Source organism: Cyanistes caeruleus, chromosome 1, assembly GCF_971803275.1.
Source record: "Cyanistes caeruleus chromosome 1, bCyaCae1.hap1.1, whole genome shotgun sequence".
Classification (NCBI taxonomy): domain Eukaryota; kingdom Metazoa; phylum Chordata; class Aves; order Passeriformes; family Paridae; genus Cyanistes; species Cyanistes caeruleus.
The window spans coordinates 124,650,942-124,669,270 of record NC_141701.1 but is presented as its reverse complement, the minus strand read 5'-3'; the positions used below and the strand labels follow the sequence as shown (position 1 = coordinate 124,669,270).

The 18,329-nt window shown below is 35.0% G+C and overlaps 1 protein-coding gene across 9 annotated transcripts in view; it reads right to left on the bottom strand.

The window, feature by feature from the left end:
• ETV1 (ETS variant transcription factor 1) overlaps positions 1 to 18,329 on the bottom strand; it is a 114,970-nt gene that overhangs the window by 44,937 nt on the left and 51,704 nt on the right. For 7 of the 9 annotated variants that reach the window (XM_086855652.1, XM_086855681.1, XM_086855658.1 and 4 more), the window contains 2 exons: positions 17,482 to 17,529; positions 7,560 to 7,613 (listed from right to left, as the gene is read on the bottom strand). In XM_086855652.1, coding sequence (XP_086711778.1) covers positions 7,560 to 7,613; positions 17,482 to 17,529 — 102 coding nt within the window. Of the gene's footprint in view, positions 1 to 3,510; positions 3,618 to 7,559; positions 7,614 to 16,963; positions 17,109 to 17,481; positions 17,530 to 18,329 lie in introns of those variants that run through there. The other 2 variants (XM_086855695.1, XM_086855696.1) reach the window with 2 other exon arrangements.

The window sequence follows — 18,329 nt, the reverse complement described above, 5'->3', positions numbered from 1 at the left end:
ACATGTAATATATAAGTGGATGAACTCAGCTTGCAGACTGCTCCTTATTTTACACTATTCCAGAGCTTATAGATTTTTCAAATCAGTATTTATACTGCTCTAGAAATACAAAATTCATTATGTGAAAACACAGCATAGAAAGGAGTTTTAGGAGAACAAGTGCTTTGTATCAAAATAGAACCACAAAGACCCTTCAGTCTGCCTTATTTGGTTTTGGTGTGAAAATACAGCTAAAAGAAATTTATGCACACTTTAACACAACTGGAACTGAAAAAATGTTGCAATACATCTACATACTCCTGACGAAATTCAGAACTATCTGGTTTAAAACAGAAATTACAGTAGTGTTAAGAAAATACTGCCGTGACCACAAGTTACAATGTGAGGATCGCTTGTATTTTCACAGATGAGACCGTCACAGAAGGAAGGAGGAGAGGCTTCCTCAGAGAGGAAATAGGTTTTTTTTCAAAACTGAGAATTCAACATTTTGAATAAAATATGTTTAATGTTTTTGTTTTCATGTAAACAGACCTTAGGAAGTGATCTAACAGCCTTAAGAAATTACCATTTGAAAGAAAAAAGGTCTACATGCTTCATCTTTGATCTGGGAGACTGATTTATCACAGGACAGGATGACTGAAGTTTATTCATTAGCTGATAACCTTCACATGCAACCCAAGCCTTTAATCTGCAATAAAGCAGCAAACAAGGATGGGGCTCTAAGGAAAGGAAACTAACTCAGCTTGGCTGAGCAGAGACATGGTGGTGGAAGGGCAGTGGGGGGACAGGGACACAAAACCCCACAAGAAGAGCTCTGTCCAGCTGCCTGGGCTCCCCCCATGCCCCACACTGCTGGAGACCATCAGGTTCAGATTGGTCCTGTGCAGTTAAACCAGTCTGCACAAAGTGTCTGCTCTCTCTGCAGATGCCCAGAGGTACCTTTCCATTAGCAATAAAATTCACATCACAGCCTGCTGGGCACTCTGAAAGTTTCAGTTTTAGAACTTTTAAAAATCAAAAGCTATGTTCTTGATGGGGTCTTCTAATTTGTCTCACAGTGCTCCTGCCACCACCAGTATTTACATAATCTGTGAGACCCCATCACTACTGCAATCCAAGAGAATCTTAAATCTTTGCACCTTCAAAGCAGGAAATTTAGTATAAAAATAAAAGCAGAAAAGCAAATAAACAGAAACTGGTTATTAAAATCAAAGCAAGACCACAAATTCTCCACCATTAAGATCACAAGTTAAAGGCATTACGGTTGAAACTCTCCCTCATGGTAAAACTTTTTCAAGAATGAAATCTCGCAATTACGGTCACAACTATACAGCATATTTAAATATTTCCAAAAACCTTCTAGAGGAAAAAGAAATAAAAAAACACCCCTTATTAGCACAGTCTAATGCACATCAATGAGCCACAAAATGAGTTTACTGAAAGACACCAAATCCTAATTTCTTTTGAATGAGAATTAAAAGAAAAAAAAAAAAAAAAAAAAAGAAAAAGAAAAAACAAAGTTAACAGGTGGTAACAGTTTCAGTCCTTCGATAAACAAAGGAAACAAGTGCTCAGGGATACAATGAAAGAAGCAAGGCTATCTAAGGCAACTATGAAGGGAGATAAGGTGGTCAGCATCGACTCCTCAGTCTGACCTCTCCGGCTCTTACAACAGCAATTGCACTGGACTGTCTTTGTAAAATGCTTTTGAGATCTCCAGATAAGTGATCATTAAGAAAGCTGTGTATCTCACAGCAGTGATACATGCATTTCTGTACCTACTTCAAACCAGAAACAAAGATGTTAAGCAACATGCCCAAGGTCATGCAACGCTAAAGGCAGGAACAAACCACAGAGCCCTGACTCTCACAGCCCTTAAGAGAGAATCCATCACAGTCGGGCATGCACTAAAAGAAGTAAGCAAATGTCTCTGTATTTGACAACATCTGACCTATGGAAGGAAGTAGTTTCAAGACAAGTGGCAAGAAACAAAACACAGCTGCAGCAGAAAGCCCTACCAGGGCTCAGCACCAGGAGTAAGTAGCACCACCTTGCAGGATATTCGTCAGACTGCCTGCTGTAGCACCACACTTGCAGAGCTACACTCAAAGAAAAGGTTTTTCCAGAGACTATAAATAAAGGCAAAATAAAAAAAAAAAAAAACAAAAACCAAAACACTCAAAAAAAACACCTGAAAAGATGCTAGTGTGTGCAATTTGCCACACTCAGACAACCAAAACACTACCAACTGCAATTTCTAGAACATTGTGCACTACTAAGACATGACTACCAGCTGCCTATGAAGTGAATCATCACATTAAAAAAAATGACATTTTTTTAGTCCACTAAAATCTTTTCTGGAAGCTGCAAAATTAAACTATTCTGCATCAAAACCATAAACCAATTCCAGTAAATATGCCTCATTTTGACCTGTCAGAACTCATAGTATTCTTGTGTTTTCTACTTTAATTGTGTAGGGTTTCTTCTCCAAAACATGTTAAACTAAGGGAAAATTAACCTCTATCAATTCATCTTGCTATACTAAAGCAAGCAAAAAATGCTCTTCTAATTCTGAAATTCACTTCTGAAATTTAATTCACAGAAAGAAAGAGAAAGAAAATAAAACAAATGAGGTAGTTTTTATCTGGTAATGCAAAAAAACCTTATTATTTTCTATGCTGCAAATATATAAATAAATATTAAAGCTTTTCCTCATTTAAACTGCATTTGGAATATCCTACACCATTAGTTAAAATGACAGAAGAATACAGCTACCTGAAGCCTATGTAAAGAATCTCTCTTTAACAGGCTTTTAAAGATTGAAGCTAGAGCATCTAAAAAGCACATCCCTGAATAATTTAAGATTCCTGGCATCTACATTGAAAGCGCCCCTTTACTAAACCTGGAAGAATAAAAAAAGAGGTAAGACAAAGAATAAAGGTCATGAAAGATCAGTGACAAAATCACTACTAAAAAAAGTATTTTTCCTATCTTAAAGTTTAATCAGACATGGAGAAGCATGGATTTTTTACAGCCAGCCCTTCCCATTTACTGTCAACAGATGTGGTCTAACACTAACATTTACCCCTTGGCAGTGTTAAGTTAAAGCTGTGATGATCTCGGAAACAATACAGGAACAAAATAAATGAGAAGGAAGGAAACTGATCAAGAGGGTGAAGCACAAGACAAATCCTCACTAACTCCGTACCAAATAAAAGCCAAAGTCTAGAATTTATCATTAATTTTAAATACGTAACTGACATTTCAGGGCAAAAGAAAAAAAAAAATTAAAAGAAAACTCTGAAAAAGTAGATCCATGCAAATATATATTATTAAAAAAACCCCAAAACAACGAAATACGATTAAGACACCAGGCAATCTATTTTGGTGCAGAGTAATCCCCATTTATAACCAACTGTACCAAGGTCGCATTACAATTCAGTGTTTTGTTGACAATACCAAGTTTTCTTTGCCAACTACATCTTGTAAACATCAGCAAATCCTACCTACTTCCTCTTGTGTCTGTCACAGAAACCATCCAAACAATGGGAGCAAGTAATCTTCACCTCAACAGCTATTGACTTCGAGCAAACTGAACACTATATTCATTTTTGCTCCTGGAGTGGAAAGTCCTTGCTGTTCTACAGTATCTGAAAGCCTTGCCACTGATTGCAACGAGTTCAGGAGCTGGCTCCTCCTCAGTATATGAAAATGGACTTGAAACAATAGGAAACCTTATCTGAGGAAGTTAACACAGGTCACCCTTTTCCAAATGTGAATATTGACTTTAGATGGAGGGAAAACCAGCTTAATTAGGTTTTATGAATTGGATAAGAATTAGAAAAAAGTGTCACATACAGAATGCTGATTAAAAAAAAAACCCAAAATATTCATCTTTTTAGAGGAAACAGATTTTTTACGTCTTTGTTTTACACAACTTTTCATGTCATTTTTAAAGAATAGTCATTAAGAAGTTACCTGAATGCTCATCAAACAAATGAACTGCATTGTAGAAGCAGATTCAAAAAGAGAAAAAACCAACCTGCCTAAACCAGAATTTTTAAGTAAAAGCCTGTAGAAGTGATTCCTCATTCCTTCTGTGGAATTTTTATTTTTTGCAAGAATGGAAATTAAAAAGTTAGAAAATTACCCTATTTAATATGCAATTCAATATTTTTGAATTTGAAAATTTACACATTTTTGTCTCTTAGAACTCAAGAATTTCAGTGCTCACAGAAAGCAGGAAGGTACGAGAAAACAAACTGTTTTGTTTTTCAAATTTCAGCCAAACAAGCTAGTTGTTATCTACTCTAAATTCCACTCACTCTAAACAAAATTACAAAAAGGTTCTTTGTGACAGATATGCCAAGTTAAAAAATATTTAATAAAAAGGGAAGAGAAGACTTTGGTGACAAAAAAGTAAGGTTTGAAAGTGCAGGCATTACTAAAATTCTTATGGTAGGAAGTGCATCTTTCCAGAAGACATAAAGGAGTAACAAAATAAATTTTACTTTTAAACAGGTAAACTCAAGCTTAAAGCTTGACGTGCTGGATCCTTAGCTAACAGAAATATGCGTAATTCCAATAACGTCAATAATACCACATGAAGTTATGCTAGCTGTTGATTTCACTCATAATATCTAAAGCCCACACCTAACTATAAATACACATATTATGTTTGCTTTTCAAAAACTGATTGAAGTTTAATAGCAACTCATAATTGAAATATTCATGGTCCCAAGCTAGCTTTGAAGTTAAATCCCTGTGTGGATAAAGTGGACTGTATATCTAATCTAAACTAAATGTTTCCCCTAGTTACTAATACCAGTGCAGTTTCACTAGTTAAAATCATTATTATAGAAAATAAATGCAAAAGCCAGAGCTCTTTAAGGGACATTTAATCCTGCTCAGTGCTAGGACACAGCACATGATCTTGGCAGTATCAGTTCCTCCACTACCTTCCACATCTTGCTTCAAGAGCTGACTTCTTCAAATCACCAAGCTGGTGATTTCTAGGCAAGAAAATTTTAACCACATCGTTCCAGAACTGCCACTGTTACTGAAGCTTATTAAGTCTCTTTTAAATGTTTCAATTTAACATCACAATTTTCAATTTAACAGCACACACCTGTCTCGGCTTTAAAGCCCCTTTCTCAAGCAATGAAGCTAGAAATAAAATGACATTATTTTTTGTACCTGGATCGCAGACTGTAACTGTTTCACTGAAACACTTCAGTTTTCTTTACACAATTTGCACATCACATACACATCCCTATCTATAAACAGCTCCATAAATGAAATTTCTGTAGCAAAGCACAGTTCAGTTTAGATGCCTTTGAACTAAAGTTGCTGCGATCCCCTTCTTGGTTTACACTTCTATCCTTCCTCATTTTTGGCTCAGTTAAATGTATTAAACACTAAAGGCTCAATTATATGTATTAAACACTAAATCTATAAAATCTTGTCAATTCTCTCCCATGTTAAAAAAAAAAATTAAAAAAAAATTAAAATAAACAGAATAAAATAAATTTAAGTAGATTTTTAAAAAAATAAGTCGTTTCTGCCAGCCTGCTGCCAGTAACAGGCTCAGTACTGCACTGTAGACTACATAGAGCAAGTCATTATAATGGAGTTTGAAGGCAGGCTTGGATCCTAGAGAAAACAGTTACAATTGTGTTACTTCTGCGGTGGTAATTTCCCCATGGCTTTGGTAATGTTGATCTCCGTTCCTGTTTTGCAGAGCCCACAGCTACACACATTATATCCAAGTATATGTCTGAAACTCCATAACCTTTGCCAGAGTAACTCTCCAGGAAGCTCTCCTGACCTTTACTTAAGATAAAGAAGCCAACTGAAATTAAGAAATAAATGTTCCTTTGATAATACTGTGTAAGCTGTGGCTAAGGAACTTTGAAACATAACAGCATTAATAAAATAGCCATATTAGGAGAATTTCTTTATCACCAAAAGCAGTGGCCAGCTTCAATGGGGCTTTTCATTCACAGTCCACAAATTATTTTCCAAGAATCATTGACTTGTTGTGTAACGATAATTGTGGGTTAATAGAAGCCCCAGTTGAACTTTGTACTCTTACACAAAGGTATATGCATGAATGACTATATTTGGACACAGATCCATATGTAAAGTAACATATCTGATTTTCAATTTGTAGATTGTTTTGTCTTTCATATTATAATTTAATTAAAAAAAAAAAAGTCTTTGAAGACTTTGAAGGTAAAAAAAACAAATCTCTGTTATAAAAGGCAGTTTTCAAAGTTTAAAAGAGACCATGATTGCTGGTTAGCATATGTACAGGAACTTTGGGAGAAAAACTAATTTAAATTGTTGCTGTGCAGGGATACTATGCTGCAAAGAATAGTACAATTCCAGGGGATTAAAAAAAAGTGTAGGTTTTTTTTTTTATCTCACTAAATGCTGTTATGAATATTCTCAATAAATTCTTCTTAAAACAGCTTCTTAATAACTAAATAATAGTTAAAATAATAACTATAATAATAAAAATAATCTAAAAGATTTATAGGAAAATTCAGCAAGTGTGAATTTGTTTTTTGGGTTAAAGACTATTTTAATACAATTCTTCCTAATCTCTCTATATTAATTTAAGTATTTCAGTACATGAACGCCGTGTTTAACAGCTATCTGGTTTAGTGAACCGCAGTAATTCACTCCAATAGGATAAACTATTTAAGTTATTTAGCAAAATGGAAAAGCTAGCATGTGCTCTGCTGCAATCAGCTGACACTGTTTAGAAGAGACCTCTGATGATGGGGAAGAGGCCATGAAGAAGAAAACTGCAAAAAGAAGTCTGTGACTGTCAGATGTTTCTCAGGCTATGCCCTTGCAATCACCCAATACCACAGAACAGCAGGTACAGCAAAACAGAGCCAGCATTTAACAGAATAGGAGGATTTTAATAGGTGAAGGCGAGACTTGAAAGGTACAGGCTGATAAAAATAAGTTTAGGATCTTGTTAAGTAAGTAGAAAGCAATGCAAAGCACCCAGCTTAACATAACTTCTCTTTCCACCAATTAACTCAAAGGAAAATATTGTTTAAGCAAGAAAATGCCACATGCTAAGACTACTTAAAAATGCTTCAGCTTTATTTGATTGATTATGTGGAGAATTTTATTTCTTTATTCATACACAAAACATGTTGAGCAGCCAGACCTCTGCTCAGCAGAGATGTATCTTATGTCCCACAATATCTAATCTGTACTGGCTAAAAAGCTCCTCTGCTCACTCTACAGACAAAGAAACTCCTTCCACCTCCACAACCTAAGTTTTTCCATGCTTCCCTGGGGCTGAGGGTGGAAATGACAGGAAAGGGCCCCCTGCTAAAGGTTATACCTTCAGCCCAAACAAGTTCTTTTGGCTGCACATCAAAATGCCACTTGCTTTATCTATTCATCACACTGATGTCACCGACCAACAAAAGGAGCTATCACATGACCACAGATGACAAAATGAATATGAAGACACAGATATAAATATACAAATATATATATTTTAAGAAAGTGATGATTTGTAGTATACTTACAACTTTCAGCCTGATAGTCTGGCACAAACTGCTCATCATTGTCAGGTACCTGAGCTGAAGAAAGGAAAACAAAAAACAAACAAAAAACAAGAAACAAGAATTAAAATAAGCCATTAAAGCATAAATAAAGACTCTTGTGCTTAATTCAAAGTACAGCCAAGTTTAAAATTATGATTTTTTGTTTCTTCATTGTTGAGGATGAAAATCAGGCAAGCGCATCATTTTAATATCAGATAAACCCTGGGGTGAAGCTGCGTGGTGCAGTGAGTCCACAGAAGCCCCGGCACAGAGCAATGAGGAATGGGAGGATGTGGGGGCTCACTGGCCTTGCCTCACTCCCTGTACCAGGGTCTGGACCTACCATGCCACTGGTAAAACTCATTAGTGCTCATTTTCAAAAGAACTGCACATAAAGTCCGCATAAAACCAAATCCCGTTGATTAACACTAATGCTTCTTTAACCTGAAACTACCACACCTTCGGCTTACTTAAAAGTGATTCCCATTGTTCGTGGCAGTCAGCCAACACAGTAGGGATTTTCTGATACTGTTTTAAATATTCAAAAAGAACTATTTTACCAGACCACAGAATTCCTCGTTCAATGGCAACATTTCAGACACCGAAAAACATTTACTTAAAGTAAAAATTCCGATTAATATCCATTTGCGTTATGTAAGATCATCTTTGTTTTGAGGAAACTTCCGTCACAAACCTGAGCTATTAAATACAATCATTTCATGGTCTGCTGATAGATAATTTTGCCCCCCTTGCACCGCAGTTCCTTTTCGTTGTATATCTAAGACATTAGCCATCTCTCAAACTGTGTGGTAAACTCATTTAAACCATTTAAGCTGAAATAGCACTTAATGTTTATTATAGATGAATACATTTAAATAACTGCAGAACATTACACAGAGAAACGGCATCCTCAGAGCATGACTGTTTCTGGTACATCGCAAGAGAGATCCAGCTTATCTTCTCTTAACTTTGTCATCTTTTCCTCAACATACATACTAACTGGAATCACCACAGCAAAGCTGCATAAAATTACAATTTAAAAACATTTTCCACAGTTCTTGTCCAAAGACAAGCAAATAATTCATATGATCTTAATTAAAAGTTAATATCTGCCATGATTTGGTTACCCAACAAGATCTGAAAGGTAAATGCTGCTTATAAATTCATTCATCGAAACTGTGACTATCAAATGTTCTCAAATATTTTAAATGATAAAATGTAACTTTAATGCCCTTCAGAACACTTTCTAGTATAGAAAGTGCATATTCCCCATTATATATGTGCAATTTCTGCTAGTTTTAATATAATTTTTTGAATTAAAGATATGTACTTAATTAAAATTACTCACAATTATTTTGAATGTGCACTACAGTGCTCTTCATGGACAAGATCTCCACTCCTTTACTCAGGAAATATTTCTAATGACTTAACTGGAAGGTTTTTTCCTGGGTAAAGAGTTCAGAATCAGGCTCATAATACTGAAAATTTATTTGCTCTGGGTTTTAAAATAAATTTAAAATCCTACTGTTGTATTGCAGCAAATACCCCTTAAAAAAAAAATTACCTTGGAAATGCACAAATACAGATTTGAAAATAATTGTAAGATAAATACACTGAATAATTAGCCTTATTTTGAAAATAAAAGCATAGCTACTGTTGCTCTCTTGTTTGGGTTTCTAATTAAAAAAATACCAAACAAAATCAAAGCTGACACTAATCCATCCTTTTACAATAAACCAGTACCTCTGAGGACATACTGGTTCCTCGAAGTTTGAAGCTGTATAAAACACTACCAACTGAAATATTCTGACTATTTTGATGCATTCAATTTCTCTTTCTTCCAGAGAAACCACAGAAGTTTTACCAAGAATGAACTCAGGGACAGGATGAGGCCAACACTAACACTCCGCAATTTCTGACATTTCATGCAATTGACTACATGTGGATGTTTGGCATTTTCCTTACAAAAATGCCGACTATTTGACTGTCACAGAAAAATCTGATTAGGAAATCAAGGTTTTCTACTTAAAAATCAGTTCCTAAGTTTTCTTATATTTCCAGTTGTTTGTGAAGCGTCTGTGAGTACATTCAAATTTAAAGTAATTGAATCAAGTAACTTCTTGTTTACAGAAGACACATCCCACACATTTTTCATAAGCCAGCTATCGTTTTCAAATGTAGCAAGGAGGCTAGCAGAATTAATTTTTTTAACATGCACCTGCATTTTATATATACATGCATATGTAGATACATATATATATATATGTTTGTGAATCTAGGATGTCTTTAAAAGCCTCAAAGAAAACAAAACCCCTTCTGTTTAAATAAAGAGGCTACATTTAGTGGTTGCAAAACAGGGACAGAAATATCATATAACTTTCCAGAGAGCATCTTCTGTGCACTGGACAGCTTCACCGGTGCTTCGTTCTGGTACTATAAGTTTAATTTGACTTAGTCCAGAAAAAAAATCTGTTGTAGAGATTTATGTATACATCAGTATCAGTTTCCCCCAGCCATAGAGTAAGAAAAAAAATAAAATATATCTGGTTGAACTGTCATGGAAACCACTATATTACTGTCATTACCCCTCATTTGCTCTCGTTTATGGAGTAAACAAGAATAATGTACTTCATTCATGGATCCCCAAAATTTATGAAGGCATATTTAATAGAGACGGAGCACATCACTTAATCGGTTCTCTAGAAACAGGTGGAGAACATGCTGTTAAAATTTACTTTAAATGCAATATTAACATAGCCTTAAAAGCCTCTGTAGAAAAAGGAATGCAGCAAGTTAAGAAGTGTTTAAAACCCTGCCAAATAAAAACAAAACAAATAACAGCATCCAAAACATTCAAACTAGAATGCATTGCCATGCATTTCCAACTGGAATGTAAATTTAGTAGCATCAGTACCTTAGAAAGGAGCCCAGAAGCCTATACAGAGAAATTAAAATAACCTGCTAACTGGTAGACATGAGTTCACTGAATCTGATATTATTCTTAAACAAGCAGAGCTGAAACTTGCACACGATGATACTGCTGAAATGAATGCATCATCTTACAGAGACTCCTTCCACCAGCATTTCGCCGTGAGATGCTGTATCACTGGGATACATCATCCCTTTGCTCAAGCAGAAGAGGGCTTTTGTACCTGGATTTTGGATAATTACAGGTAGATTTTGCAGCAAATTAAATAGGCAGGTAAAGACACTTCAACATGAATGTCTGAAAGGAAAACGTAACTTGCAGTGTCACAGCTGTCTACACATTTATATACATAGGCCATTCATTCCGCTTTTATTCACAAATACTGCAACTTAGCAAGGCTGCCATAAAAGCTTCTGTTAATATACACAAGACACAATGCATAAATCACCAAAACTTTTTTTTTTTTCTAACTTTGCCATTCAGGGAGAAATTGAAAAAAGATATCTGAAATGATCACCCATCTGAATGAGAACATTTCCTTGAGCTACTTAATTAGGGGGGTTTGAGAAGGCAAGTATATTCCAAAAGACTAATAAAAGGTTTTGAAGGATATTAAGCACGTGGCTTTTACTGCTTATAGCAGAAGCAGCTACATTAGTTCATTCCACATTCAGAGCCATCAAGTCTCAGACTCCTGAAGCAGACAACATCTGCAGCATATACTATCCAGCTCAGCCTAGAATATTACCAAAAGTTGATTTTTTTTTTTCCTTCTGACTGTAGCTATAATGTCTCAAGAGGATTTGGAAAGCATGCAGAAACATTAATGATGATCTTGAAGATGTTATCAGTTTAAGTTTTACAGTTTCACTACCTACTGAGCTATGCAAACATTCACAGCACAAAAATACTTAATATTTGTTTGTAGTTTTAGAGCTTTAAACACTCTTTGAAAGGCTGAACTGATGGCTCATTTTGCAAAGGGAAAACAATTTGGAGGGAAAAGAGTTTAGAACTTGGGCCTGTTAGCTTGCTTTCATTTTGAGTAAACAAAAAAAGTCCCCATTAACAAGCATCCAGGACAAAAGGAGTTAATATTTAATTAAAACCAGCTCTATCCACTGTAACAATGACCTGGAGCCAAACAAGGCAGAAGATGTATGAGTCATTCTTTCTGCCAGTGAATGAGACAGCTGATCTCCGAAGCAATTCCTCAAGACAAGCAGTCAGAACTGGAGTTCTGCCTCCATTCACAAAAACACAGTCCAGCATGAACCATGTGGCCCCAACCACAAGCTTTTCATGTCACACCCTTCCAGAAAGCTACAGCAAAGTAAACTTGAACTTTAGGCATAAACACAGTGATTTCACTGCTTTGTCTCAAGATGCAGCACAGACCTGCTAAGGAACGTTATTTAATAAATGAAAAGTAAAGCAAACTATAAAGGGCTTAAACTTAACTCTTCCTTCTCCCACTCACAAACTGCTCCCAAAAGCTCAGCTGCACTCCAGAGAAAGGTGTTCCTGTTAAAAAAAAAATAAATGGAAACTGTCCAGAAAAACAAGAAGCTGAAAATGCTTCACTTAAAACTTTATTTTGGGTAGCAGAACACTTCCTGCGGTACTGTGTGCTCTGACCTCATGCTTCACTTTTAGAGCTAAGAGCAATTAGTTTTAAAATATCCATCATTTATTCAAAGTGGCAAAAGAAATTGAAATTGACAGGAAATCCTATATGAGCAGTAGTATTTTGGCCTCAGCTAAAATAAGACTTCGGGCCTCAACAGTAATGGATCTATTGAGTTTTCTTTGATTCATTGTCACTTCTGAGTATCTGAAAGACTGGCTAAATTGTAAGTATTCCTGCAAGAACTGGTGTGGGGGGGGGGGTGGTGTTGGCTGGTGGCTGTTCTTTTTCCACGGGAACAACTGTTTCTAACAAAGAAACACTGGGAAGGCAAAACAGTGATAAATTTCAAGACGGTAAAAAATATTATTTCCCAAAAGCACTGGATTTGCTGTCAAAACAACCCCAAACCCTTTTTACATAACGTGAGATGCTCTGACTAATAAACTTAAATGCACTTCAAAACTAGCTCCAGATCTCAAAATTCTTCCTTATATGAATAATCCCAAGGAATATGAAGATGGGTTTGCAGAATCTGTTCTTCATTTGCTGCTATACTAAAAATGAGAAAAAAGGTTAGTTTTAAAAGGGGTACTCACATTTAATATTTTGCTATGTGCCTCACAGTTAGCAAACCCCTCTATGCTTCTGAAAATTATGATTTTGAGTAAAATTATTTACTTTTCTAGCAAACAAGAAAAACATGAAGAAGTTTATTACTGCACAGAGTTTCAGACTTGCACATTTTCGGTTTTTTTTTATTTCAGATTTTTTTTAATAACATTCCTTTTCCTCCCATTTTGCTTAATCTAACTCCTCTCTTTTTTTGTGCATATATTTATGATCATGAGCTGTGAGTACTAGCAAATCAAATCTATCAAATCACTAGAGTCCACAAAAAAAAATAAAATTAAAAAATGTACTCTCTATACTACAAACTGAAAGTGTTTTCACTGCTTTTAAGAATGTTTGCTCCTGTCAGGCAGGCTTCAGTCATGGAGGTATTAAATTACTATTTCTTGACTCTTATTGCTCCTATAAAAATGTGGATAATTCTTGAATGTAGCTATATACCATCTGCCTTACACTGGCTAAATTTTACAACTTTTTGGCAGAAAAATGCTAGTTAGCCAGATTAAACAAAGCCTCTCTAACTGGACTAACATTTGAAGATCCAGTACTCTCTCTTATTAAAAGCAATCCTTCAAGACCTAGAAACTATTTCCTTTCACACCTCCTCATTCAAGAAATAAACTACAAGTCAACACTCGCTTAGACATCACTGCAACACTGGTGGGACCTTCACATCAGGAGAACAGAGGGGAAAAAACTTAAGTTCATTCCAAAGTTGGGCAATAATTATTTGAGAGAAATTACTTACTCTCAGACACTAAGAAGGGGCTTCTGAATACCAGTAGCCTGAAGAAGCCATCCACTCAATTTAGTTGAGCTGCAGTAGAGGCACGAACCCGTTACCTGTAGCTGTTACTTCAAACCACTTCCTGTGTACTTAATCTTTTTGTATGTTCTTCAAATCACAAAAAAAAGTTACATTTTTATTTTTTAGTATATTGCCATCTGCGAATTACTAGCTATCGCTCTAAGAAGCAGATCTAGTGAATAAATTTATTATTTGTCTTCGCTTGGGATTCCTTTTGTTTATCTTGAACAAGCTGTAAGAGAAATTAGTATCTAAATAATATTTTCTTTTAAATCTGAGTTTTTTGTTTCTCTAGTATTCCCCAAAACCAAATGTTTTCACCATAGAAAGGAGGCACTCACTCACTAACAATTTGTTCTCTCTTCATTTTGTTGCACAATAAGTAGGAAGAGGTACCATGACAAGGTAACATTAAATTAATATTTTAACCACTTTTTTCAAGTCACCAAACAATTGCTACCTGAAAGAACCAATCTGATTCCAAAAACATTGAATCAATAAAGTAATTTTATAGTATTATCATGTCAAAATGTTGCCACTGAGTTATTTAAATATAAAAGATAAAATCCAAATAATATTTGTCTCGCTTAGCACTAGGCAACTTTAACTATTTCAAGGCTGAACATTGAAAAAAATTATTGAAGGGTTCCCATTTTCAATTTCCAACATGAGATAACTGTTATACTCTATGTTCTGTCTTGCATAACAATTGACACAGAGCAACCTTTTTCGGAGTAAGTTTTACATCAAAATAATTTAGAGTCTTTCCTACATATATAATACAACACAGAGTAAGAAGCAAAACTCATTTCCATAAAAATCTACTATGCAGCTAGTGGAATACATCTGTGAGCTCTCTGTAAGTAGTATTCAGCTTGTTAATTATGTTGTAATAAAATATTAAAGAGGTTACTGAATTGTTTACATTTGGATTAATACTTTAATACAACTGAACCTCCCACCATTTCCAAGAGGAAAAGAATACATTTCCTTTCTTCTTTACTTGTTTACCACCAACTTGTCACAGGTGACACTAACTGTAAAAATCCTCAGGCTAAAGTATATAATGCAGTAAGGACAGCTTCAGGAAAAGCAAAACAAAGAAAAGAAATCCACAAGCATTATTTTTGTGTGACATAAAATGCAACTCACTTTCTTCTCCTAACTACTAAGTAGATTTTTTGACCTGGTTACTCCCCAGTGGGGATCTGAACTAGTGGGAGAAACCTGGTCAGCTGCCACTGCTTTTCTTAAAAAGGGTCAAAATTTCATGGTCATTTCCCTGGCTCCAAAGCATTATGAAAAGAAATATGTAAACAGTACTGATGCTGCCAAATTGGCAGACTTCTAGCCTAGCAAGGTCCAGAAGAACATAAATGGACACATCTAGCAATGGGTAAACAAGTCTGATTTCAAAATCTGTTTCCTGGCTAAACTCATCCATATAGACACTTGAGCAGAGCTACAATGAGCTACAAAAGCTCAAACACTAGCACATTATAAAGACTAACAAAAGTTGTTAAGGGCGGGTTTTTTTCATAAAACTTTGGGGTCAAGCTAATAGCTCAATACTTGATGTTGTCATCCTAACTTTTTATTTCAATTTTAGTTTAGCCTTAAGAAAAGCTCTGCAGTTTGTGTTTCATGAAACAGCTCCATCCATGGCATGGCCCGAAACAGAGATTTCTTAAAGTACTTCTAGAACACTGAAAAACCTGTAATATTTAGTTGCAGTATACTGTGGGAAAATAGCATTATTTAGCTTTATTACTTTCTGCTAGGTAAAAAAAACCAAAAAACAAACAGCACTTTTTTTTTTTTTATTTTTAGATATTTCCCAGATTATTTTATCTGCCTTTATAAAGGTAATTTGACCTGACATAGGACTAGAAACCTTCTCTCTCAAAACCTATCTAATTTTTTTCAGTGAAATACACTCTTATAAAGAGGTAAAAAGGCTCTCAAACAAGTGCTTCTAGTCTCAAATAAGCAGCGCCTTCAGAATAAAAATTGCCATTACATTAATAAATGTACCTATGGAAATGATCAAATTAGTTCTAAATTCTGCATTGTTTTTCAAACTTCCATTATTATCTCCACATGCTTTATGAATCTGCCTGTATTTTTTCTGACTTAAGATCAAAGAAATTTAATCATTTTTCAGAAACAAAACCATCCATGCCAGTGAAAAAAAATCAAACTGAAAGTTAACCTCTAAATTAAACAATAGTATCTTTCAAGTAGCATTTTAACATGTTTCTGATTTGCTAACATGAATGAGATGATACAATGTAAAGAGTTCCCTAGGAAAATTAAGACAGGGAGACAGTAACAGTTGCATCTGAGCATTATACTAAAAAAATTATCTTAGTACAGGACATCCTATTTGCAATTATTAGGGAAGAATTTTATTAGTTCATAAAAATATATTCCCTGTTCCATTAATTTCAGGAGGGGTTTGTGATCATACACAGAATAACCCCATACTGAAACTAATACTAGCAGAATAAAAATGTCATCAAAATAAACAATACCTCACAACTTACTTACAGGTAAAGAAACTACACAAAAAGCTGTTAAAACAGAATCAGGGCATAAGCAAGTACTCATCAGCAATATTTCCCTTTCTATGAACACCAATATCAAGCATTTCACCCCAACATCCCTCCTTTTAAACAAAAACAAAAAAAACTACACACATACACACACAAAAGAAAAAAAAACAAACAAAAGAAAACAACCCAAATATACCCCAGAATATCTCTTTTACATTTCTTTTATAAACAGCTGCGCATAGTCCTGTACAGGAAAAAAATTAAACATATGTGAATACTCACATTCATTTAAATCAGGATGAATCTGGATAGATTATTTCAACTTGCATCAAATTTATGTCTATTTCAGATGCAGAAGTTTACATAAAAAATTGACCAGAAATATTAAGAACAGATATAGCACAAAAATCTTTATGCTTCAAATAAACAGTACTGCAAATATCAAACAAAATAAAAATCAGAAAATATTGCTGAAAACAAATAGACTTCAACAAGCAAAAAGGTACCTTGTAACTTGTTAAAGTTCTCCTAATGCAGCAGCACATTTTTGTTACTGTTAAATTAATCTCTCAACAACTACTGAAAATTCAGCTTTGCACATTATTGTTCTTAAACCTTGTCTCTTCACTAGAATGTGCTCTGCAAGATTATTTGAAATACTTAAAAGAACATGCATCTGTAAAACAGTTTCTTAATCACCCGGTACAGAATCTCATGACTACAAATACAAAGACAAAAATAACATGCAAAATATTTAAAGGTTTTGCGAGGGGGGGGGGAGAAAAAAAAAAAGGAAAAGAAAGAAAAAGTACTAGTTAAGTATTTCATACACACCTAATGTTCTGTGTTGTGAACAAGGTGGAAAGAAGACACTTGCACTTAAATCTTGAAGCATCCCGTCCCGATGAACCCAGAGAAACTAATTTCTGCCATCAGAAAAGTACTCCACCAGAACACCAAATAATTATATGTGCTGCTGAAAAGGAAACAGCAAGCCCAGTTCTGGCTGTATGTAGTCTCTCGAGGTACAATAATATAAACCTGATCAATTGCAATTAAAATCTGAACAGAGGCTTAGAACTTGAAGTCTTGGTGCATTAGTTCTTGCCAAAAGCAGATGTGATTGTGAGCTGGAAGCAATTTCTCCTGGTAATTTGTGATGACACTGGGTAGAGCAGCCCCAGAGTCCCCAAAGACAAACTCATCAGAGGCTCTAATGTATGCATGACACATGAGGTGGCTCTTTTAGAGCTCAATTAATTGGGCTGAACATTAAGACAGCAAGTTCAGGACTTTTTTTTTTCCTCTCCAGAGTTGTTTTTTCTCTTTTTACAAGCAGTTTTTTCCCTTACCTTCTGCAAGCCATGTCTCCTGTAATTGGCTCAGATCTTGAAAGAGTTCTGAAAAAGATAAAGACATGGATAAAAGACTCACACCTTTAATCTCTGTACAAGATTAAAATATGTTTAAAAATATATTTTTGCTCAAGAACAATATACATTCATTCTGTTTTGGCAGTCAAATGTAGAGAAAAAGCAGGCATTCTTAGGCATCAGTTACTGATTTTTCTAAACCTATTAATAAAAACCCAAGCACTTACTGTATTTTCAGCTCTTGAAATAATAACTAGAATCTTAACAGAGCTCTGTGGTATAAAAGGCTCATTCAGCAACACATAGAAAAGTTAAAAATCATAATATTTCTTACAGGTGAACTATTTCTTCTTACACAATTCAGGCCTCCACCTGTAAAATCTAGCCCAGATAAAGCTTGCTTGGACTTCCACAGCTCTGCCTGAGCAATAACTGAATATTTTTAATAGTAGGGTCATAACTATCATATAAAAATTCTGAAGCCATGACCTGAGATGCTGCAACAGCAAAGAGAAATGGGAAATCTTTTGTACTTCCCCTTATGTTTTACTTTGTATGACATGAGAATCACCACTATTTCCTCTATGCTCACTGTTCTACTTAAAAGCTAAAACTACCTTCCTCATGGACTGAATTTTGCAGCAGCTAATCTTTTGCAATTCACTGAAATAAGTTACTTATAATGGGTGTAAACCAAAGCAACATTCAGCTTACTTGCAAGCCGCAGAAACTCAGATACGAAAATTCTGTTTGCTAAGACTAAGTAGGGTATTTGAACTAAGAAATGGTTTATTTTTAATTTACTGTATTTTGAGAGAGACTTCCTC